The sequence below is a fragment of the Protopterus annectens genome, chromosome 10.part0 (assembly GCF_019279795.1).
Source record: "Protopterus annectens isolate FY-2018-M chromosome 10.part0, PAN1.0, whole genome shotgun sequence".
In the NCBI taxonomy this organism is placed as follows: Eukaryota; Metazoa; Chordata; order Ceratodontiformes; family Protopteridae; genus Protopterus; species Protopterus annectens.
In genome coordinates this window covers 1,644,290,248-1,644,315,589 of record NC_056744.1, presented here as the reverse complement: position 1 = coordinate 1,644,315,589, position 25,342 = coordinate 1,644,290,248, and the positions used below count along the sequence as shown (strand labels likewise).

The 25,342-nt window shown below is 38.0% G+C and overlaps 1 protein-coding gene across 1 annotated transcript; it reads right to left on the bottom strand.

Annotated features, from left to right (window-relative positions):
* Positions 1 to 15,120: 15,120 nt before the first annotated feature.
* Positions 15,121 to 21,316, bottom strand: USP8 (ubiquitin specific peptidase 8). Its single transcript, XM_044086373.1, has one exon. The coding sequence runs from the start codon at positions 21,009 to 21,011 to the stop codon at positions 17,664 to 17,666; it is 3,348 nt and encodes a 1,115-aa protein (XP_043942308.1). The 5' UTR covers positions 21,012 to 21,316; the 3' UTR covers positions 15,121 to 17,663.
* Positions 21,317 to 25,342: the final 4,026 nt, after the last annotated feature.

Sequence of the window (25,342 nt, the reverse complement as noted above, 5' to 3'; positions counted from 1 at the left end):
TCAGGGAACTCAAATTTGCAAATGCAGTTATTCAGAGTGAAACAAAAATCCATCACTACAAAATTAAGTCAGTCAATTAAATTTCTAGCCCTAATTAACAGATAAATCAGTTAATTTCTTGCAAAGCAATCAGGGCAACACATAATTACTTCTTTAACAGGCTAAGCTTTTACAGCATAACACAAAGTGACACAATTGCGAAATGATGCCACTTCACAGGAGTCACGTGCCACTCACTAACAAAAACAGCTTCCTGTATGTTTATAGCCAAGGCACCCATTAATGTTTGAGTCCACAGCCAATATCTAAAAACAGAGTATGAACAACAGTGGTGAATGTTTGTCCTTATATGCAACCATACCACGCTTTTCCAAGAACTTGGTGTGGTGCACAAAACAGTAACAAGCAATGCAATGTAATGTGTACTGTAGTACTTCATTTTAATGTGCCTTGTGCTTACATGATGCATGTGCTCCTGTGTAGATGGGAGAAGGGTGAGGAGAAACACTAAAATATGTAAAGAAACCAGTGTTTTCCTGATGATTACTGCTTAGCTTTTTGCACCACTTAATGTGGTGCATGCAGTGCTGTAAGGCATGTTGGCCCCTATCACTTGAAACACACACAGGCCCCACTGTCTGTTAAAATCCTTCATAAACCTGTATTTTTTCCTATGCTTATATCACAGAGTGTAATCAATGAACTTTCCTCTCACTGTCATAAACAAAGGAAAAGAATTCACGTGTGCCCAAAGATTTTAATCGATGAACCACCGGTACACGCACAAGGACATGTCCATTTACGTTGATGGACTCATCCCATGTCATCCCTATGGTGATGTCACAGAAGGATACAGTAAATTTATGCGGATTGTGCCTTTAATAACAAAAACTGTCCAAAGCTTTTGATTAAAATAAGGTCCAAATTCAGTATGTGACGACGTTGTTCTTTTGGCTTTTCCCGGTTAGGGGTCGCCACAGTAGAACTCTGGCTCACTAATGATTGGCAGTAGATTTTTACAGTGCCGAGGTGCCAGCTCGATGCCCAACCTTCAATGAAGACACGCCCATTCTACGCATGTCTTTCGAACGCCAAATTCAGTATGTGATAAGGAGGGAAATCCACTACGGTGCTTAACACACGCCAAGCAAAATGTTAAATTTTGAATGTTACTTTCAGGTCTATTCCTACCATACCAGTATGTTTCCATATCCTGCAGTTCCATACATGCATGTTTTTAATAAATGTAACAAAGTTAATGTAGTATTGCAGCTATGAGCAGTTTGCAGTTTTATGAGTAGTTTACATGTTAGTTATAAAGTGCACATAACACAAGTAAACTTAGTGCAGATCCAAAATATCAGCTGCAAGAAAACATCAAAATATAATATTTATGGTTTGATAGGGGTGGCCCTAAATAAACTGGCACCCTATGTGAATATGTTCCATGGCGTCCACTCCATCTTGGTCTACTCACACCATCCAGATTAATTTTTTTCTTACTTTTTCCTCACAGATTATCTTACTCTTCATTTTTTCCTGCACTTATTCATTCATTCAACATGTTCTAGCTGGGCAAGACTGCACTTTGATAACTCTGGAGGAAAAAACTACATTATGCTGGGGGTCCAGCCATGTGGGTCCTAGATGCTCTGTGCATTTTAGATTTTTTTACACAACCTTTTCAGCCAATATAGCCTGAATAAAAAACACCATCAAAGAAAGAAATTTAGCCTTACTCTTCAACTTTGTGTTTTTGTTTTTCTTGAATCCTTTCAGCACATCCTAACTGACCAAGACTACACTGTAATAACTGCAGTGGAAAGAACAGTGTTAAGCCAGGAATCTATGGGCTTGATGGGCCCCTAGAAGCCATGAGGTTTCTAGATTATCTAAGATGCATTTTAAACAACCTAGTCATCCAACGATGGCCTGAATAAAAATCAAGATTAAGGAAAGAATGTCAGTCTTACTCTAACTTTGCTTTTCCTGCATCTTTCAAACACACTCTAGCTGACCAAGACTACGCTATAAAAATCATATTAAACAAAGTCTGGAAGCTGGAAGGCACCAGAAGCCACTGGGTTATAGATTCTCTGAGGTACATTTTACAGATTTTCCCAATCTTTTGATCCAACGATGGCCTGAATAAAAATCATGCACATGTAAAATAAATTCAATATTACTTTTTTTTTTTTTTACTTCAAGGGATAGGTTTTATCAAAGTTGTAATGCTCAAACCTGACTAAACACCAGTTCACAATAAACAGAGAAGACAAATGTTTGTGAGGATACATAAAGCCATATCTGGGAACAGTACCTGCCCCTACCCCCCAAAATAGGTAGCCCCTTTTTATGTATCCCCTCATGGTAAATTGGGATGAAAATAAAGCTACAAATGCCCACAGTCACACATTTTAAGATGCTGCTGTCACAAGTATACACAGCATGCCTCTCAACCCCTCCCCCAAAAGGTAATTACCTTCTGTACATCCTTCTCATATCAGAATGAGACAAAACTGGAAAAAAAAGAGCATATTTATTGTCAGACATATATAAACAGCATTCTTCTTTACTCACCCCCAAAAGATACCCACCTATGTATGCGTCGGATGTTTGATGAGGGGGGATTACAAAGTTTCCAACTTGTTCATATACAAGCTACAGTGACCCTCTGTGCACCCCTTTGAAGTTTGTGAGGAAAGTTAAAGAAATAATGATCACATCTGTCTCCAGCCCAACACAAGATAAAAATGATTTCTGAAGTTTGGGATGAATGTTAAAAAAAAATAATGACTTAGTCCAGTACAGCAACTTTCTGTGTGCATCAATGAGCAGGGCTGGTTTTAAACTAGGTGGAGTTCAGGTCAGAAACGACGATTAAACCCATGTCAAAATCCACTTGTACAGTCTTTGTGTGTGGGAGACGCCCTCCTTCTGCAGTGCTATAGGTCTGCATATTCTGATGAATTTTATCCCTTATTCATTCATTTATTTTTGAGAAATTCTATTCAATGCTGCAAGTGACAAAAGGGTAAGTTACTTTTATCCAGACAACTCCCAACAAGCAGTTATAGTCACTTCTATGGACAATTCAGATGTCTGATTGTGATAAAAGGATGGTGTGTAATGTAATTTACCTCAGTTCCAAACAAACAGTTGCCACACATTAAAATGTTGCATGTTGCTTCACATAAATCACATTAGTCTTGAAAGGTGAGAATAATAAGCAAACGGCAGCTAGTCACTTCCCTACACAAACAGCCCAGCAATTCTACCTACTCTGTCTGTACATATCAGGAGTCCAGTTAAGTAGTCTATAGTACTTCTCTCAAATGTACACTAGTCCAGCAAACCAGATAGTGATGGTTTAAACTGAGCAAACAAGAGGGCCAGTTACTTTCATCCAACCACCCAGCAGTTATAGCTGCAATGTTTGATGGTTATGCAATATTATTTCACTTCCACAGAAACAAATTGTCATGCATTCAAATATTCTAAGTTGCTTTACAGAAAGCCAGAAATATTAACAAATGTATCTGGTTAAGCACTGTTGTAAAAAACACAATTATTCAACACTTATCTCACCCTTGCCATCACTTCTGCCTTCAGTCACAAAATTCCTCTCAAATGTCCAGAATTCTGCAGAATGTCCCTGATTTTCTCTCATATTTTTCAACTATTCCTCACAAACTTTTTGATTTTCTGGTAACTGGCTACCTATAATCGGTCAAGTCAGTTAAGCCAGGCATTAGAGATTCAAACATGCACGTTGACTGAAGTGTGGTTTCATGCTTACATTTGAACATTGTGAGGTCTCTCCTTCATGACCTCAAAATTTCAACTCCAACATGAAGTGACCCGGCTTGACTATAATGTTCAAGTCAAGTGCAGTACCTCTCCCATGGGGGCACCAGTCATGTCACAGTTGTGCTTTGTTTTAGCAGGGCACCTTACTGATTCATTACTTTAAAAATAAATAAATACAGAACTCATGCCTGTACCCATTCACACTCAGTGACCTTAGGCAGCCACCTAGTTGGCCTAAGAATTAGATCAGCCCTGGGCTTGCCTTTTTTTTTCCAAAATAGGTGGGGAACTGAATAATTAGACAGCTAATTAGCCATGCATCAAGTGTATTGCATGCAAGGGAGAAAACTAGTGAAAGATACACAGACTTCATATTTAGTCACAGACCCCCTTTATCCCCTTCACAACTTTCAAAATTTCACTGGCAGACATTTTTGCCTGACCACTAAATCCGACCTGCAATGGAAGATTACTCCGCATCCAATTTCCACACACTTAACAAAAAACAAAAAATCTTACCAACAAAACAATTAAAAAACAAATAACGTTGGGACCAGAAGAGTGTTACAATGTATTAATACATTGACACACTCTGGGTGTCAATGTTTTACGTATTTACCAAAAAAGGGAACTTTTACCACTGAAACTATGAACATGACAGCTGCAGTATACAGCTAATAAAACTTGACAGCAATGTGCTTTTTTAGCCTTTACTTGCAACAAATGCCCTTATCTCTTCCAAAACTTAGCCTTCTGACCTGAACGTTTCAACACTCTGTCTCTGGATCACCAACAACTGAAATACAACACTGATGGCACTGACCTTGTGCGACCTAACTAAAAAAATGAAATATGCAAAAATGACTCTGTACAACAATATACAGCAAACTTCACTGAAGAGACCCTAAAATGATTACTAAAAATCTCACATAAAAATTCCACCTAGTTAAGAAGTTATAACCCTGCACAACTATCAGTTAATGTTTTTTTAACATTCTGGAGATCTGCATAATGGTTAAAGTGTTTACTTCACAAAGACAAGATACTTGGCTAGGCTTAAAATGACCCACATGGGCAGCTACTGACCTATTAACTTGTAACTACGAAAAATGCCACTAAATCTGTCAAAACATAACTTTGAGCTCAAATTTCCAACACATCACACGTGGACCACCACCTGAACTATAACAAAAAAGTATAACCTTCCACAACCATTAATTAAGTAAAATGAGCAGAGGAACTATTTTACATTAAAATGCACTACAAAACATAGCCATCCATGTAAAATTCAAACTAAGAAAAATACTGATTCCCATTTCATTAGGTACAATACAAGTGGGGTGTATATGGTACAGGTACAGATACTACTGCATGCCTAGGGATTATAAGGGACTTGGGCTTGTGCCTCACATCACCTCTATGCCTGCTGTGATATCTATCCCATGCACACCACCTTTTCCTTATTACACATGTATGTGCAATTGTATCTAAACACACACACACACGTGAAGCCCTGAAAGGGGATATACACAAATGCACACTGTATAAACAATATTTTGCTCCACTCCCAAATATGATAAAGCAATACAAGTAGAGTTAACAACATTGTATTTCAAAGGAAAAACACAAGTTGGTATTTTTTTGCTAATTAAAACAATTTTTAAGATGCACATAAAACACCACTCAATTGGTACACATTATGATGGCCTGTCTTTATGTTTTTAGTTACTTGTTATAAATTATTTGTACTGGTTACAACTAGAAAAATAATTCTCAATATATTTAAATAAAAAAAAATTTAAATCCTAAATCTCAGACCAGCTCACTATGCACGTGATTTGTGCTGAATGTGCATCATAGTGACAGCATCCTAACTAACTATGACCGTTTAAAATCAGACAATCATCCTTTTTTCTTTCTCCAATGAGATGTAAAGCATAAACATAAAATTAAACACTGCTTAATTTTACAGATATTTCTGCTGCGAAAAAGTTTTGCACTCATTCTGTTAAGCAGCAGCGAGGTACGAACAGGAGACAAAACTTAAACAAGATGCTGAGCATTTATAATTAAAATGTAGTTAGCTAGGTGATTACACTCCGATATTTGGTAAAGGACAAATCAGTTAAGTGGCACAGTGGTGCTACACCCGAACTTAACAAATGTTAAGCACCCCCTGCTACGTTGAAAAGGTCAGGTCCCATGCTAGGCAGTCAAATCTGTCAGTACTGATCACTAAATGACAGCAGCAAAATAAAAGATTTGGCTCTGCCTGTTATCCATGCCAATAAGGGGTCTCCTTTTCTTATAAACTAAGAAATTTAAAGGAACAACAGGATGTGTGCTCACCTGTATGTTCTGAAGGAAGCAAAGTCAGAAACCTAAATATATGTGTCATTATTTAGGGGTCTTCAGTCCTCTGTGGTTTCTCTTAAAACCATGGACTTTATGAGGAACAGACCCAACAAAAAAGGCAAAAATCTTGACAGTTTATAGACATGACAAAGTGAATGCAAATGTAAGGGGACTGCATATTAGCCACTTGATGAGCACTGTCAGTAAGTGTTTTTACAGCTTTGAAAGCCAGCTCCATGTACTACAAAGAATTATGATCAGGATGCCATTTATAACCCTAAGTTATGAAATCTGAACTTCTTGGCAGCCATGTTGAACACATAAGCGGGTTATGACTGGCAAACTGCTTTCACATAACTCTATTGCATATTCAACACAATTCATAACCACATAAAATAGATCAACAATTGTTACAATCCATAACAATACTATTAAAAATATTAACTATGACAATAAAAAACTTAGTTGTGATTTTTTTTCCCATCAAATATGGTTTACAACAATGTTGTTGTTCTTCTTTTGGCTTTTCCCAGTTAGGGGTCGCCATAGTGGAACTCCGGTCCACTAATGATTGGCAGATTTTTACAGTGCCGAGTTGCCAGCCCGACGCCCAATCTTCAATGAAGGCACGCCCATTCACGCATGTCTTTCGAACGCGGGGAGGACATGCAGACTCTACACAGAAGGCATTCCAGCCAAGAATCGAAAGGGAGAACCTCTTGCTGTGAGGTGACAACACTACCACTAATTAAATCAAGTTTACGGGACTTGTTGCCATTTAATACATGCTAATGCTAGCTGCTGCAGATTTTCTTTTTTATTATTAATATTATTAAATGTTCATCAACCTGCATGCATTCTTGTCTTTGCCTTGCTGCTGTTTTTGCTTGGATTTAAATTTTGGAGTTAGTATCTGTCTTTAGAACCTCACTATTTGTGGACTTGCTTGTTTAATTAGTTTTCACTAACATAATGACAATTCCTACTATAAATAGTCTTCTAGGGAATGTCACAGACCATATATGCAATCACTTTTCATATTACCCACTTAGTTCAATTCAGGGTCATAAGGAAGCCCATTTCTTCCACTGTTGTACAAAGCAGAGATACTAACCCTGGATACGACGACAGCCATACCTCTCAATTGTACAGCTTTCTGCAGAAAGTCCAGATTTTTGCCTCATACTTTTGTTCCCCTTTTCATAAAATTGTGGTTTTCTTGCAAATTAGTGGCAAATCATTAAAGGCTAAAGTTAAAAAAATAATGGCAGACATTTCAGTTTCAAACGTCATACCATTCAGGAAATGCATGCTAACATAAAAACATGTTATGCTATCAACTTTATAAGTTTGTAAGAACAATATTTAAAAATTGTCCCTATTTCTGGGCCGTTGTCCCACTTTTACTTGTGGGTTTTTCCAGATTTCTTGCACAAAGAAGTTCAGAGGTATGGTGCCAGCCCATCAAAGCATTCAAACATACATGTAAACAAATAGCACGCCCACCTACAGCCAATTCTAATAACCACCAGTTCACTACAGCACAATTTTGGGATGTAGAAGGAAACCAAAACACCATCAAACACACATGAATAGAGAGGCAGGACATGCAGATTCTGCACATAAGACCCCCAACCAACAGATAATGAATCAAGCACTGAAGGCAGCAACACCAACTGCTGTGCCAATGAGCTGGGACATGTGATACAGTAAACATCTCCATCACTCAGTAATGCAACACACTGTTACTGTGCAGCCCACACACCATACTATACCTGATACCACCACCACCACTCAACTGCCTACTAATCATCCAGGTGTAACATATAAAAAGCTCAGTTAATAATTATTTTCAATAACAAATATCAAACATACCCAATAAATGCTTCACTACTCACTGTATCCATAAGTTACATTCTATTGTTTTATTTAATTTTTCCCCTTATCAAATGTAATTTTTTGACATCGCCGGACTACTTACAAATTAGAATATACATCCTCATAGGTATTTGATAAGCTAGACATATGTAGATATTATATACAGTAAATGCATCCACACTTCTGTGCCACATTTACTAGTCAGCATGTCACAAAAAAGAGGGTCTGGGTCTCCTCTACACACTCTATATACTGCAGACATCCTTGCCCTTGTTGCTCAGTCATGGCTTAGAATGGTCTGAGATACTGCAGACCACTTAACTGTTAAAAAAAAATACATTAAATATTTGATACAAATAGTATAAGAATATTGAATGGAGATAAAAGGTGTTGATATGACCAGACATTAAAAACATACACACAACTACAAAAAAAATTGGAATGGCCTGCTGGCTACTGTCTGTCAAACAATGCTTCCACTTACTATGCTTTGTATATTATTTTACATGCATTTCAGCATATATGTGCTTTATTTGTTGGGAAACTATACGAACAAGGTACTGCCATTAGGATAAGTTCTGCTGCTATGCATGTTAACTTACATATGTACTTGATGGAACTGGAACTTTTATGAACTGAAAATGTCTTATGAAGCAGGTACTTGAAATGCAAATGTTTTAATAATAATCAGTCAGAGATTTACAAAAGAGACAGTTTAATGGTTCACCTTAATGGGGCAGACCGTGGCTCCATTGCAAGACTCATTTTAATATAATGAAATTCAGTCTTTTGAGGCACAGTTAGATTGAAAGGCCACATGTCTAGCCACACAAAGAAAGGACACAGCCACAGACATATTTATACCCTCATGTACTATATAGCAAAATACACTCTTGGCCATAAGATGACATGCTATGAATGCACACCAAAATAAATTTCTGGAAGCAGGAGAGAGATTATATGCATAAAAAGCACATGGGGATAAAATTGTAAGATTTTACAGTCCTTTTTTTCCAAAAGCACTTGTGATGAAGCAGGATTGAGGTCTTAAATGGCACACAGGAGATGCTGAAGTTAACAGAAACAGGACTGAGGTGGCAAGGAACTTGGAAGTGGTGCTGAAGTTAAAAAAAGACAGAGGAATAAAAAAGCTGAGAAAACAGGAAAATTTAACTGCGTGCCCTAGTGATTTTTGATAATGAGAGCAATATGTGCCAGAAAGTAAAAATTATGCATTAGTTTAGAAGCACTATCACAGTTGGATTAACAACACAGTCTGGGATTTTACAGCCGTACAAACTTATACAAAGGTCAGAAAAGCCGCAAGCCAGAACAATAAATAAATTAAAATATGAAAATAAGCAAACAATCAGAAATTTGTACTGTAAACATTCAGTGCATTCAAAATATTAATGTTCCTGAAAGTCTATGGGCAGCAGGCAATATATTTTGTACTTTTAATTCCATTCTTGAGTTTCTTGCTTGTGCATGGCATTAAATGTGCTGCTTATTAAAGCTAGGCGTGCATTCATTTTCTGACCACACAGTTTTAAGCACTACTGCTGATACTTGTCTTCAATGCACGGACAAAAAAAAACTTCTCAGCAAATCATACTAATACTTTTAATCCTCGGTCCTGTGAGCCAACCATCCCTCTCTCTGCTTCCATTCTTTGTCCTTAAGAAATGTATTACTTTTCATTTTACAGCTTTCATTATTTCAGAAAAGCAAAATTAAAACAGTAATATGTATATTTTTGCTCTTTCCTCCAATACAAGCAACATACTCAACTGATGTGTGTGCTTGTTTACTTACTACACTTTGTACTGAAGATATTCTGTTACAGAAGGAACCTGGGAGGAAAGTTCCAAATAGCAAATATCATTTAAAGAAAATACATCATCTGCCAAAGGGAACAGAACAAAAACATTTTAATATGTTTAACGTCTGCTGTTAAAACTCATACTAATGTCCCCAAGTGCCTTTACATCACAATGCATCCCACTATCCCTTCACTCTATAAGGGAAATGCTTAGAAACGGCATAGGACCACATACATCTCTGTGCTGAGACTAATGTGTTAAACATCCACACAAGCGATACAACAAAAACAGTTTAGTAGGAGATAACTTCAAAACAATGAAGATACACAAAGCAGACAGGATGAGCATGGAGCATGTTGGCAATACTGCAGGATCAAGTGGAATGTATGGCGTTATATATAATGCAAGGCAATGTACTTTGTAAAGAAAATATTTTTGGTCCCTCACATCACTTTAGGGTCAAATGACTACCTATTAACTACACAGATTAATTCCCAACATAAACTTCCCACTAATTTGGGGTGTGAGCATGGCAGAACAAATGAATATCAGCCGTCAACCAGCAGCATTACAAAACTGTTATTTTATGACATGCTCTAACACGATCTGGGGAAAGGTAAGCTCAGCTGTCCCAATACATCACTATTATAAGACTGTTATGTGACAGTACACAACATGCCTGTGAAGAAGATATCTGAGACGTCACAATGCATCACTTTGGAACTATTTTGTGACATGTCCTAAACTTGCTGGCTCACAGAACATATCTGAGCTATCTCACTGGGCCTCAGCTCAGTGATGAATGTGCATTTGCAAAACTATTGACTCACAAAATTACAGATTCCAAAATTGTAGTTCACTGGACACACATCATCCAGGATGCAGGGAGATTTGCCACACTTGAGTGCTCCTGTTTTTCCTGAGAATATGTTGCCCAGAAGTCCAGGGAACACAGGAGGCAAAGCAACTCCCTCCCCTACAATGGACAAGGCCTGTTTTGGGGGAGTGGGTGGATTCACAAAACTGATGCTACTTGTATTCCATTCACTGAATTTCAAATTAATGAACTGAAATTATTATACAACCAACATTGTCCTGCTACTTACAGGGCTTTTTGGTGACACCCTGGATAGGACGGTGGGCATCTGAGCAATCACACTGCACCATTACAGGGCTTTTTAGTGACATAACCTAATCTGGGTAGCCTGGTGAATGGGTACCAAAGCTGTCACAGTGTGACACTATGAAGCCTTCTGTGATATACTGTAATATTACAGGGCTTTACAACAACATACCCTAACCTGGATGGCTTGGGTAAAGAGCATCTAACTTATTACACTACACAACTATAAGGCTTTTGTGTGACATACCTGAACTTGGATCGTTTAGTGAGTATTTGGCGTATCACACTGCACTTACACAGATTTTTAGTGATGCTCTCAAATCTCATAGTTTGGAGAAGGACTGCCCAATCTCTCATACAGCATAATTGTGAGGCTTTTTTATAAAATTACCCTTACGTAGCCTGAAGAATGGGTGTTTATGCTAACAAACTGCAACACTACAGGGCTTTTTAATGACATGCCCCAACCTGGATGGCCCAGAGAATAGGTATCCATTGAGTGCCAGTGAACAGTCCTTACCCTCAAAAGTCAGATATCTTCTTCCAATATTTATGAGAACATCTCAATAAGTTTTCCACCACAGTAGCATACCTATACGCACCATATTCCCAGCTCTTGCTGAACAGCCAACTCTCCCCAGAAGCATAGAGCAATTTAACACACAAAAAGAATAATCACCCATCTCTTCTCATCACCTACGTAAACATGCTGCCTATTACATCTCTGCTCTCTCACTTTCCCATATTCTCACCTATCCCCAATTCCATCATGTCGAATGTACATAGCATATCACCTTAATTAGGTATGACTTACACAGGTACGGAAGCCATTAAGAAGTTAGCTTCTAATACAAATGCTGACATATATACAACAGTAAGTAAAACATACGTTGATACATAATCATCTCTGCATGTAACATTTCATCTTAGTTAGGACTACACTTGTATTCTTATGGCAGTGCTTTTCCTAGACTGCACTTGAAGTGACCATTTGGATCAGTCTTACTCCAGTTAACAAATGAAAATTAAAAATATAAAATCATGCTCTAATGCTGCCAGAAGAACAAACAAACTGACATACTGCACCACTGTGGAGTTTTTTTTTTGTGACATACTCTAACCAAATCACAGTTTCTGGGGAAGCAAAGGTGGACACTTGATTTTGCATTTGCCAGACAAGCCACTGTATGGTTCCTTTCCCTGTCTTTTCCACTCACAGCATATCTCTAAACATTAAAAATCACAGCACTGTGCTTTAAAAATTGTAGATGATGTACCATAAAGGGTAGTCGTCTTTTACTTTTCAGAATAGGCCGTCTTAGTTACTAGACCCCATTCAGTTGCTAATAAAAATTTTAATAGTTTTAATCCCATTGTTTAATAATCTCTAACCCTTAAACAGAAGTAACTTTAGAGGGGAAAAAAATCAGTACATCTAAGAGAAACAAGGCTAAATCGGAGGGAAAACAATAATTAAGCTATGCCTAAATCATAGCAGCTGAAAGGTATGGCTCAGTGTCTATCCATCCAGACTCTACTACAGGGTGATCCTACCTTTCCCATAATGAAGGGAGAAGGCCTTTGGTCACCTCATCCCTTCCTTCCTTAACACCCCCCAGTAATCAAACTGCTACACGAACACAAGTGGTCTGAGCCATTTTTTCTAAATGCACATTCAACTCAAGGCTCATTCTTGTGGTCTTAAGGTTTAGCATTTTAGTGCCCCACAAACACTAAACTGGTTGGTTAGGGCTTCCAGGGAGTGCAAATTACATCATTATCAAAATCATAAAAATCAGGACAGTACTTTGATGTTTCTACCTAAAGTACTGCCAGAGACCAGCACGTAATTAAGGTGTGTTAATGATTTTGAGAAAATATTGTTCATCAACTTCTAGTGCCATAATGTGCACATTTTTCATACTTCAAATTACTTCTTTCCTAACACTTGTTTCTTCTCATCTGTAGACAAAACAAAACACTGGTTAAATAAGCTACAAGAAACAGATACCTATAAACACATTACGTGATTTACTAAACAATAACAGTATTATATATTTAAGAAATGTCAAAACAATTTACAAACTGGGTATTAAACAAACATGCCCTGGTTTTGAGACTTAATTCTGCCTTCTTTGTTGAGACAACCAAATTTGCTTCTTTCTTTCTAGTTACACCACCTATCAAAACCGAATTAGAGATTCAAAAATGAGTTTTGCAAGACAATGCCTCAACATCACCAGCAACCATAAAATGAGAAACACCTGGCTTAGCTTCCTGAGTAAAACTCAGATCACAACCCTGAGAAGGGCCTACACAAATATTAGTCAAAGCAATACCTATCCCACTCAAGTGTCATAGTATCCTTTGTTTCTATGAGTCCTCACTTTCTGTACATTTAAGATATCACATACTATGACAGTACATACCAGTTACTCTGGGATTTATTCTGCTTCAAAGGAAAGTTGAAAAAAGCAACACTTAAATGTTTAAGGGGTTATCAAAAATAAATGTTTTTGCTACAGCCAATGGCTATGTCTCTGGGGATGTGAATAAGGAAAATCCATAGTACTTAAATTAATGCAAAAAGTTAATTTTGTAGAACAACAATCTGGTGTTTCTTTTACTAGTGAGAAGCTGGCTTCAGTTGCGAGAGGTCAGTCATAAGTCGCCTTGTACAGCCACACTCATGCATCTTTCATCTAACACACACAAAACACACATCTGTGAAAAAAACACCTTGCAGTTAGAAAGCATCCTGAGCTAATCATTATTAATGTAAGATGGACTTGCAACAAAACACACCGGTATACAGTCTGCTGCCAAATACCAGCACACAAACAACCTTGATTGTTATTACCTTCAGAAGGCTGACAGCTATATCCAGGAGAACCTGCCTACAGCCAAAATAATAACAATATTTAACACAAAAATACATCAAGAAAATGCAATTCATACCAAATGTATCAAATCATTGTACACAAAACTATATACAAGTGAGTGATTCAAACATGAAATAAACATAAGCTGACATAAATAGGATTAAATTAAAAAAGGCAACCACAGACCTGATGTTTCATCAACGATAACACTTATGCGCCGCCACACACACACACAAGCTCTGGAAGTCTAATTAAATTAGTTGCTTAATTTAACAAAAAAATGCTAATAATTTGGTAAGTCCCTGCATAAATTTCTTCAGCAATCACAAACTGTGTTCCCTCGATAAAAAAATATATTACAATATTAATTTACATAATGACTTTCTATATGTTTACTGGAGTTAGAAGTTTTTTTGGTTCATTTTACACTGCAACACTCAATTTTGTTCCCCAAAGCAAGACTTCAAATATATTTCCTGGAGAAAGTGGGTCACCTATGCCTTTTCTAGCACTTGCAGACCAAAGAACTCCAATAAGATTTCACCTACATTTCACTGATGGTCAATTCCCTGAAGTTTCAACCAGGCAAAATAAGCTGGTTGAAGCTTCAGCTCAAAAAACATTATAAAAAATATTTTTCCCCACTGAAGCAACCACCCCAAAACCCACACAGAAAAGAGATACGCAAAATACTAATCACTGCCACTGTTCAAATGGAAACTACTTCAGCAGTCCTATCCCATGGAGAACAATGACTTTGGGAGTTCAACATCAGGGCGATAACTTGACTCATCCACTTTACATTTAAATAAAGTAGGGTAATGTTACAAAATGCTTACAGACTGGGTTTAAAGAAATGGACACGGGTAGGTGGTTCCCACAAGTAAAAAAAAGTCTTGTACTTAATTTCACACTAACATTCCAAAACTTAAATAAGAAGCATGTACATCTGATTTTAGCAGTAAAAGTGTGTTTCTTTAAAGGGTTATCCTGTATAAAGCAATCATCTTCCATGTACAAGATGATCAAAAACTAACTATTTTAAGCTACAGAAGGTAAGAAAGCTATGTGCTTAATCCTTTTCAATGCACAAAGGACATAAAGGAACTGGGAAATTAATATAACATACCCCCCCTGCTATTAGGCAAGAAATATGCTACACTCATGACTGCGCTGCAGGCCAGGAAAAGACATCACAGTGCCTGTTAAAAGTGTTTACAGACATTGTTAACTAGTCTGTAACAAGAAATAAACAAATAAATAATCTTTATTAAATAAATAAATAAGCAGTTAATGAAACAGAAGCATTTCTTATATTCCCACTGGAGGATACGTTATGTCCATGTGGTCCAATTAGTGCAGATTTCACAAAATTAAAATTCACCAGCAGAATGCAAGTACCCTTACTGCGCTAAACATGTGTCAGGCAAGTACACTCACACTTTTAATACACAAAAATAGCACACAACATTACAAATGGATTGTTTCCATCAGCTATCATTTTCAAATAGTTTCAAATATGGTTCTCCCTCAAGCTTATTTTTTGAGCTAAGAGTTTTCTAACAACCTGGTTATGACCTGTAGCCTATACATAATATTCACCCCAAGTAACAAATTTATTGCTTACAAAACTGTTACTCTGTTGTAGAAAATGAAATATCGCAACTATTGCGCATTTTTATCTAAGGCACAGAAAGAGCCATATCCCAAGGACGACTCCTCACGTTTCCTGTTAAAAATACTTGTTATACAATATACTACAAATAATGTGCAGTAGTAACGATACAGCTCAATGCATAGACTTGGGAACACTGGGGGAAAAATGATACATGACAGTTGTAGTGGTGGTGAGGTTACTAACCAAGCTTAACATTCCTCTAATCTTGGGAGGAGTTATCTAAATAATTATCTACATGGAAGAAAATTAAATCTACAAGTCTCTAGCTTGCAGCTTCTTTCATAAGCTGCTGCTCATACATCAAGAAATGCTTGCTACAGAAGTACGGCTCAGATGTCTTCTTACAAGAAGATAAAGATATTAAACTATAATGAAGGCTTCTCATCTTAACTGAACCCTTTTAGACTAATTATTTGAAAAGCCTATAAAACAAATTGCATCTATGATACCCTAGAAGTACGCCCTACTTCAGAAGCAGAACTCAATGGTCCTTTAAATATTAAAGATTTTAAACTTAAAAAAAAAAATGAATGAAGGCTTTCCTACCTCCCCTCCAAGTAGATAGTCTTAATTTATCCTTTAGGACATGCCAATTACTTTAGCAACCCTTGAAATAATACACGACTACAAGACACACTGCCACATAAAAAAGAAACTGACCCATTTGATATGAACGTTACTTTCATGTTTACACAAAGAAAACACACATGCAGCAACATTAACAGTTAAACAGGTAGTGACCTAAACAGCAATCATGCATTTCTAGATGGATACAAGAGGACAAACCTCAAAGACAGTTCACACTTTATGAACCATTTTTGCATTGCTTCTTCCAAGAAAGCTTTACTGCAGTTACACTTTTACAGCACAAAGCTTTGGCTAAATATTTATGGGCCAGTTAAAATTTACAGCACTAAAGTTTTTCGAATAATAGAAATATACAGGTTAGATTTAGGCTTTAGTTCCATGAAATCAAATACCTTCAACAGTTTCCAGAGGGAATACATTTGTGCTTATTTCAGTCAAATCGTATACACCGTTAGAAATATTAAAACCATATGAATGAAACAGCCACAAAGTGGGTGAATAAAAACTAACTTGTGCAATTCCATATGAAACGGCTACAGAAAGTGGCAATGTATACATAGAGTGTTTAAAGGCAATATCAAACCTATTAAGTATACATTTCCACCAATGACTTAACTTGCCATTTCTTAATCCCTTTTTTCTTTTAATGTTGATTTACACCTTCAAACAATTTATAATGCCATATTAATTAGGCTATAAAAGTACCCCATTAACAAGCACCATGATGGTGCGTGGTTCTAATTTTTTTCATGCTGTTTATTCACATGAACTGTCGAACATGAACGGAGGATCAGACAAAGTGACAAAGACAACAATGGAAAAAAAAGACTTATGGTCTGCAGAATCTATCTGAACACTGCAGTTTTCTCCAGAGAATAATGAACAGCATCACTGCTTTTAAGTGTAGATCACTTGATAATCCCCAAATAGTTTACAAAAATATTGTGACTACATTATGTATAACTTACTATCCATTAGATTTATGTTGACATCAACAGCCCTCCACCTAGACAACTCTGTTAGCTACTGTGTTTCTGCTTCTAAATATACACACTTATGTGCAAGTTTGCAGTTAAATATATAAAGTTATAGTTTTGCTACAGCAAAGTCATAAGATATTCAAAGTATAAGAAAACTTAAATTTCTGTTATAAGAAGGACATAAGTTAGAAAACAAACGCAGTTTATCATATACATATGTGCAGTATACACAAGTCAAACTGTTTTGCAATAACTTCTAATTATTACAGGCCTTATTTAAATAAAGCCAAAAAATATGATTGTTCTTCAACAATTAGTATGTTATTCTAGATTATGTTTATATAATTTGATAATTAGTAGCAAGTCATACAACGGTATAAGGCTAATATTCTAATAAAATGGTAACACTGCACCAAATGTGATTTTGCACAGGCGAGTTTGCAGGCATTCTATTCTCAGTCTTAATTGCAGCATTCCCACATACCAAAGGCATGTGTTGTATATGTTACCAGTGACATGCTAAGTGATGAAGAAATACTATTATATTTATGTTGCAGTATCAGCTGCCCGTAATTCCAAAGAAGAATAGAAAAGGGTATAGGCAGCTGTAGATTTTACAGATGACACAGACATTTCAAAAACTTCATGGTCATCAAATTTATACCAACGCTGTTTTGCGGCATTCTTACAGAAGGCAGTATAATGTCCTCCATCTAAACCTCCATAATGGTTTGACACAGCATAAAGATTATATTTCTTGAAATTACTCTTTGGACCAATGACAAACTGTGAGATATCAAGATTCTCCAGTGGAAAGTCAACAAAGGTTTGCAGTTTTTGCCGCCAACGTCCTTCATATGAAAATCGTTTCAGATGCACCAGAAGGATAACTGGGAGTTTCCAGATTTCAATCTTTTTTAAAGAATCTCTTCGGGTTTTGCAATGACTGCAGTGAACCTTATTGTTATCTGTGAGCTTCTCTTCTTTGGAAAATAATCTAAGACAATCCTGCAATGTGCATTTGCTTGTAGATGCAAGTGGTAGAGACAAATACATGAAAGCTTCAAATGTTCGTGATTTAGTGTGACAGGTCAAACACTGTACCGTAGATTTAAATTGGCCTTGGAAGAGGGCAACAATGATGGATTCGTTCAAATGTTTGTGTTTTCTCCAGGCTGCATCGGCTGCCTTTAAATCATCTAAATTATCATCATCATCCTTGTATCTCTTTCGGTCAGCTTTATTCAAGTCTTCATGCAGTCCATCCATAAGGAACAAAAGCAGCTCCTGAGAATCCTGCTGGCAGTATCCTGCAAACTGTTCATTAATTTTTCCAATAGTGATTTTAAAATCTCGTGGACTGATATAACGGTACTGACCAGCCCACAAGCTTTTCATTATAACAGCAAATTCTTCAGCCACTTCACCTTTATGTCCCAAAATATTGTTTCTGTTTATATCTTCTAGATAATAGTTTTTACAAAAGTAGTCATTTAAATATGGTGTATTACATAAACACTGCAAAACTGAATTCATGTAACATGTGTTTCCCAAATTTCTAAGCCCAGTAATTGCTGACCCCTGGCCCCCAAATACAGGGTTTAAATTCCTAATTTTTGTTGCAGATGGTCTTGCATATTCTGTCTTTGTGTAAGGGTTTGTAATAGGTTTAGTGGCACGGTTAACTTCTGGAGTCACTGTTACTTTTTTCTTTCCTTCATCTTGAATGGCTTGGGTAATATCTGGTGAAGAATAGGACCGTTTTAATTTGGAGTGCTCCTTCTCCAGTTCCTTGACTTCATGTTTGACTTCAACAGTTGAAGGAATGGTACGCAGTGATGATGGAGTCATTTCAGGTGGGTACATGTGCACAAGATTAGTTGGAGAGTGGTAATAACGATATGTGCCAGTAACTGTATCAAGAAACCTCATCCAGCCTTCAGGTAACCCCGGCACAGACCTTCCCATTTCTTCACTACGTGCTCTAATTAGTGGGTCTCTCCTGCTTTTACTATGATCGTCATTTGCAAAACTAGAAGTTTCTTCCTTAATTGGTCTCTGGATGTCTGACAGTTGCCCACTATTTTTTACTTTATCACTTCCTTCTGATGACTTTATCTCCAATTGTTCTTTCCTGACATCATTACTGTCTTGTTCCTGCTTGTGTTTTTTTCCATCTGCCTTTTCCTTCAGGCTCTTTTCTTGTTCTTCTTTTTGTTTTCTTGCCTGCTGAATTTCACTTGTCTCATCTTTTACCTTTTCCTGCTCTCCGGGCTTTGTTTCTTCTTTCTCTTCATGCACACGATCCTCTCTTTCACTGCATTCCTGCTCAGGTTCTTCTGTTTTCTTCTGCTCAGGTTGTTGCAACTTCTCTCTATCACGCTGTTGTTTTTCCTTTTTACTCTTTTCCATTAAGGCCAATGTTTCTGTATGTATATGACTTTTTTCATCTTCTGTTAAATTATATTTTTGATCAACAGGTGGTTTTGTGGAACGATCTGGAATAAAATGTCCATTCTGCACAGGCACATGACCTGCTACTACTGAAACATCTGACTTTGGTTTTGCATCTGGAAATTTCCCTGATGGCTTTTTAGAACGATCTATCTGAGGGATAGTCTTTAAAGGACTAGCAGCTCCACTTGCAGATGCAATTCCAGATGGAAGGGTGACTGTGGTGGCATCAGAAGCTTTAGTAACAGTTCCAATAGCAGGATGTCCTGGAGACAATACATTGAGGGGGGTTGTTATTGTGTCCATATCATTGTCCTCCAAAACCTTATCATTAGGAAAATCATCTTCATTTGCCACTTCTGGAACAGGTTGTGGTGAAACTGGATTAACCTCTTCCAGAGATGGATAACTGAAATTCAGTGAAACAGAAATAACATCAGTTATTTTTTTCCTGGGTTTTATAACTTTTGCATTTGTTGTGTACATTGGATAGCACAACAGCCAGTTTTCATAGCCCCCTTCTAAAACTAATGGTTCATGTTTAAGGATAACTTGACTGTCCCACTTAAAAAGTGCATCTTTGAGGCTCTGCAGAACTGTCCCCACTTTTAAATCAGAAATGGAACTAAACCAATCAAGCAAAACAATGTAATCAGCGTATTCTCGCCTTTGCCACATTTCTTTGGAATCATCTGGAAGCTTTGTTTCAATCTGATTAACAGTAATTCCTGGGTGGATGGCTTCCTCTGGTACGCTGATACAACAATTTGATTTTATTTTGATACAAGACTCTTGATAATCTTTCATACTTCGGGCATCCATTATAATCAATTTAATGTCACCATCTTCAAGCATTTTAACCAGCATTTCTGCTGTTACTGTACCTTGAGCTGAAGCATCACTGCCTGCAGCATTACTTACTGGTAATAGACTCTGCTCACCATCTACCTTCTGTGCTGTTTTTCTGGGAGCGAATGCCTCATTTAAAGAAGCAGTTGCGGAAATTACGTCCTCATTTTTTGCGGCCTCCAGTTTTTTCTTTTGCTTTTCCTCTTCTAATCTATCTCGTTCTTCAAGCTTCTTGCGGACTTCAGCCTCTTCATATCTTGTCTTAAGACTTTCGGACAACCTTTCTGCTTCTTCAATGGATTTTTTGATACTTGAAGGCCCCAGAAGTGAAACAAAATATTGCTGATTTTGTTTGAAATCATGTCTTTTTTTAATAAGATCATAAACTGACAAATATTTCATATACAAGACGTATGCTCTTTCTTCGTCTCTATCCAGCCTGCTTTCCTCTGCCGCCCTGAAAATCTTAGAAGCACTCAGCACATAATTTTTGGTACTCGTTTTCTCTGGCTTCACTTCTGCCCTCTTGTTTAGGTCGCCCAATGAAGTGGCAATGTAAAGGGCCTTCGGTATGGGAGCGACAGATGGCATGTTACCCTACAGATTTTTCCCAAGTTATAAAGTCAATGTGAACAACAAACCGTATTTCCAACCTACATGGTGTGGAAAAAGAATGTTTCCGCTATCACGCTGTCCAGACGATAGTCTCCCATATTCTTTAAAGAGCTCGCTTTTGTACTGTAAACAATATTTTTTTCACATTTACCAATTTTGTTGTACAGTAAACACATAATTTCTCACTAAAATGAATTTCCGCATTCACTTCACTTCCAATCCACTCACGTGAATGGGTGACGTCAGGACAAACGGTGCCTGAGACGTATAAACCTGGACTCTTGCGCTCAAATGAAATACGATCAACTTTATTCAAACACAAGACAGGTTCACAGGTGTTTCAAACAAAGTGGTATACTTTATTATGGATGATTCCTTCTAAGAATTTCAATCTTTTGAGTTATCGGTTAAGAATTGGTGTGCATTTGTAGAGTATGACACACCACATTTTGTATTATTTTGAGTTCTTTTTTTTGGTAGGATATTTACGGTATGGCACAGTTGTTTTGAGTTATAGTTGGCGATAGACTACCTCCCGCGATCTATTACGTAAAAGTGTACAGAAAAAAAAAAACGCCCACTCTCATTCTCAGACCCAGTTTAAAGGGCAACACACGTACCTCTCAACCTCTTAGTGCAAAAAATATGTGCAAAGGACCAACAGTAGGGCCAGATTTCAACATTTATCTTATAAACTTGGAAAGTTGCTGGAATGATAGGATTTGTTTTAACATACATTTTCTGAAGTATTTGAAGTCTGAAACTCAAACTCAAATGTATGTCATTATTTACTAATTCCGTCGTCGGATCGCCCCAGTGCTTTGCCAAAAAAACACAAATTTTATGAGGAGCACTCAGATCAAAAATAAGTCGAATAAAATATTGCCGTTGTTTTATTAGCTATTTATTCGGATGCTTCAGACGGTAGCTTGGCTGCTAGCATTTTTTTAATATTTCAACCGTTAACACATTTCATTATGTAACAATGCGTACGCTATTAAATCGTGCGCAAAAGTTAAGTTGCTTTTTCAGCACCTCCTTCTTACCCTTGGAATGCCGGGCTTGGCTGTGTTAACCAGGCTAGAACACAGAACGCTGGTCCAAAAGGATTAATTTCTGGCTCAGACCAGGAAAGAAGACCATAACCAGGATCGTTGTTGCAAATATCCCTCTGGAATGGTGCATGTGTCTATGATAAAGGAAATCAGTGGAGAAAGCTCAGTGACCGGTAACTGCTAGAATTTGACACCGTGAAAATGCAGCTCATTACAAAAAGACACAGTTGCAGCACTGGTGAGTTCAGAACCCCCTACTCTATGCGCCCCCAAAACAAGCAATCGTTTTTTCCCCAACTGTGTCACTTTGTTTTACAATTGCCTGCACCAGTTAGATATTCCAGGGGTGGGTTTTGTTACTGTTATACTATCCCTGACATCAGCTGTCCCCGATTTTCTTAAACGCCCCTTATTTTGGTTTGAAATTTTGCCCTGTCCCTCATAAAACTGACAATTTTGAGAGAAAAGGAAATTAATTATACTAAATTGTTTCTGTCTTTCGGCTTTTCCCGGTTAGGGGTCGCCACAGCGGAACTCCAGTTCGCTAATGATTGGTAGTTGATTTTTACATGCCGAGTTACCAGCCCTGACGCACAACCTTCAACGAAGGTACGCCCATTCACGCATCTCTCCACGCGGAAGACGTTCTAGCTGAGAATCGAACCGGACAGCGTCCTACTGTGAGGCGACATAATGATAATTTGAGTTACAGACTTTTTATTTCAGAAGATACACGCTAATTTACATTTTCTTCTTATGTTACTTCTGAAGTTAATGGTACTAATATGTAAAAAAAAAATACTCAGTTTCTGAACCTATTCTTGATTCTGGAAGTAAGAGTTTGAGTGCTATGGGTTCAGTGTACAGATCAGCAATGCATGTCTGCCTTCATGCACTGAACTTGCTAATGGTAGATGAGCTTGACATCTCCTCTACAATGAGCTTTGTGGCACATATCTTAACAATAACAAGCAATCAGTGTTGCACAGCAGATGTGCACAACACACATCCAACATAGGGTCATAGGAAGTTACTAGGCTTATGGCCCTAGGCCTTTAGAAGCCTGGCCATGTAAAAAAAAAAGCATGCATCCTAACTGACCATAGTTAGATGGTCTTTATTAGCAGAGTGATTCTATGATCAGCGCCGACTGCCCCTGTCCATAAGAGACATGGGTGCCACCCCTGAGGTGAATTTACGGTTACCCATCCAGTTGTCAAGGCTGCCCTTAAATAGGGTTGTTAAGGCACTCTGCTTCACATGAAGTGGAAGCTAATTCCAGAGGAGCAGCAATCTCTGGGAGATGTATCTGTCTCTCCCACATGTTCTGTTAATGTCAGAGACAAGGTTGAGATCCCTGGAGCAAGTGACTTTTGTCCCATTTGATTTGTGCACGTGCAGCATTTTCATTTGGACAGGGTCAGAGACTGCTCTATAGGGCAGGCACAGGTCACCTCTCAGCAGCCTGTATGATACTGTTCTCTGGCACAGTGACAGGACTTTCGGTCTTTCAATGTAGGTCATGTTTGGAGGCCCTGGATTGTTTTGGTTAGAAACCTCTGTGGACTCTCAAGCTGTTGCAGGTGCCTGGTGAGGTACGTACAGAAGGGAGCATTGTATTCAGTTAATGGTCTAAGGGTGGAGTACAGCGGAGTTATGACTTTGGTCTTGGATACGATGCCCATATTTATGAGATGTGCAGTGGAGAAGACTTTGCTTAACACTATGGACATGTGGTGACCGAAATTTAGATTGCTATCAACCTGTGTTCCCAAGTGTCACACCACTGGGTTTGAGCTTAGAGGGGTGCTATCTATATGGTAATTAGCGGGGGCTATTTCATTGCCAAAGGGGATAATGAGGCATTTTTTTGCATTGAGTTTTGGTCTCTGGCTGTGGCACCAATCATTTTTCTGTGTCAGTCCCTTCTGTAATATGTTGACATTCCTTGAGGACTCTGTGATTAGACCCAATTTACAGTCAGGTTAAGAATTGCTGTGTATTAGTTAAACTGTATTTCTGTAACTAGTCTGTATGTATAAACTGCTTGTCCAAACTGTGTCTAGCTAGTATTTTAACTTCTGTGTCCTATATATTCTACTTATGTAATGTATTTCTGTATGTTTCGATGTGGAGCTTTTCTCCCCAGGCTTCCACTGAAAAAGAACATGTGTCCAGTCGGACTTTCCCAGTAAACACAAGTGAAGTAAAATAAAATAAAAATCTAGAAACTTGGTAAGCCACAGACCATCTACTTTTGCCTGGACTTAAGAGAAATAGGTTCCAAACAGTAGAGGTCCCAGTACAGATCCTTGTGGTACATCACTGGTAACTGATCTGGTGGAAGTGGACTCCTCAAGTTTGACAGTGCGCTTTGTCAGTCAGCCATTTGGCTACCCATCTAGTAACTTATAGGTTAATCCCCAGCTGGGAGAGTTTCTCAATGATCCCTCAGTGGGGAATTGTGTCAAACGCCCTGGCTAAATCAAGATATGCTGTATGCACTGCCTTCCACTCATCCAGGGTTTTGGTGGCATTCTCAAAGAAGTCCACCAGGTTTAATAAGCAAAATCTGCCCTTGACAAAACGAGGCTGGGTTGGGTCAAGAGTTTGAAGGTTGCCTATGTCTTGGTTGATGAGGTCCATGATGATTCCTTCCATGGCTGGTCAAGCTAGCGGGTCTATAGTTCCCAGGGTCGCTTAATGGAACCTCTTTGTGCAAGGAGATTACTGTTGCTGTTCTCCACTCTGCCAGCACAAAGCCAGAGCTCAAGCTGTGGTTGAGAGTGCTAAGTGGTTCTGCTTGTTTTAGATTGTTTAGTAAGTATCGTGGGATATTATCTGGCCCCATAGAGGCCATATTTTTGGCCTTGGAGAACACTTGTGTGACTTGTTCTTTGGAGATATTTGTTAGAGGACTGGTGTCAGGAATGCTATGGGGTATGGCTAGTATGGACAAGGGGGTGAAGTTATTGTCAAATCTGTCAGCTAGCAGATTGGCAGTTTCTTCAGGCTCAGTGTGAATCATGCCGTCCACTATAAGTTTGTCTGTGATGCCCCTCCACTGGACCAGTAATCAAGGAGCCTCAATTTTCACCACTGGCAACAGTGGGAGACGTACACTAGGAGGATGACAAATACACACACAGTATTTCCCGATGCAGGTCTCTGCATCACGTGCAATTTCCCTTAAGAGCACACAGAGACCACAGTCAGTCTGGGGCTGGTTTCTTCCTCTTTTCCCAGATCCAC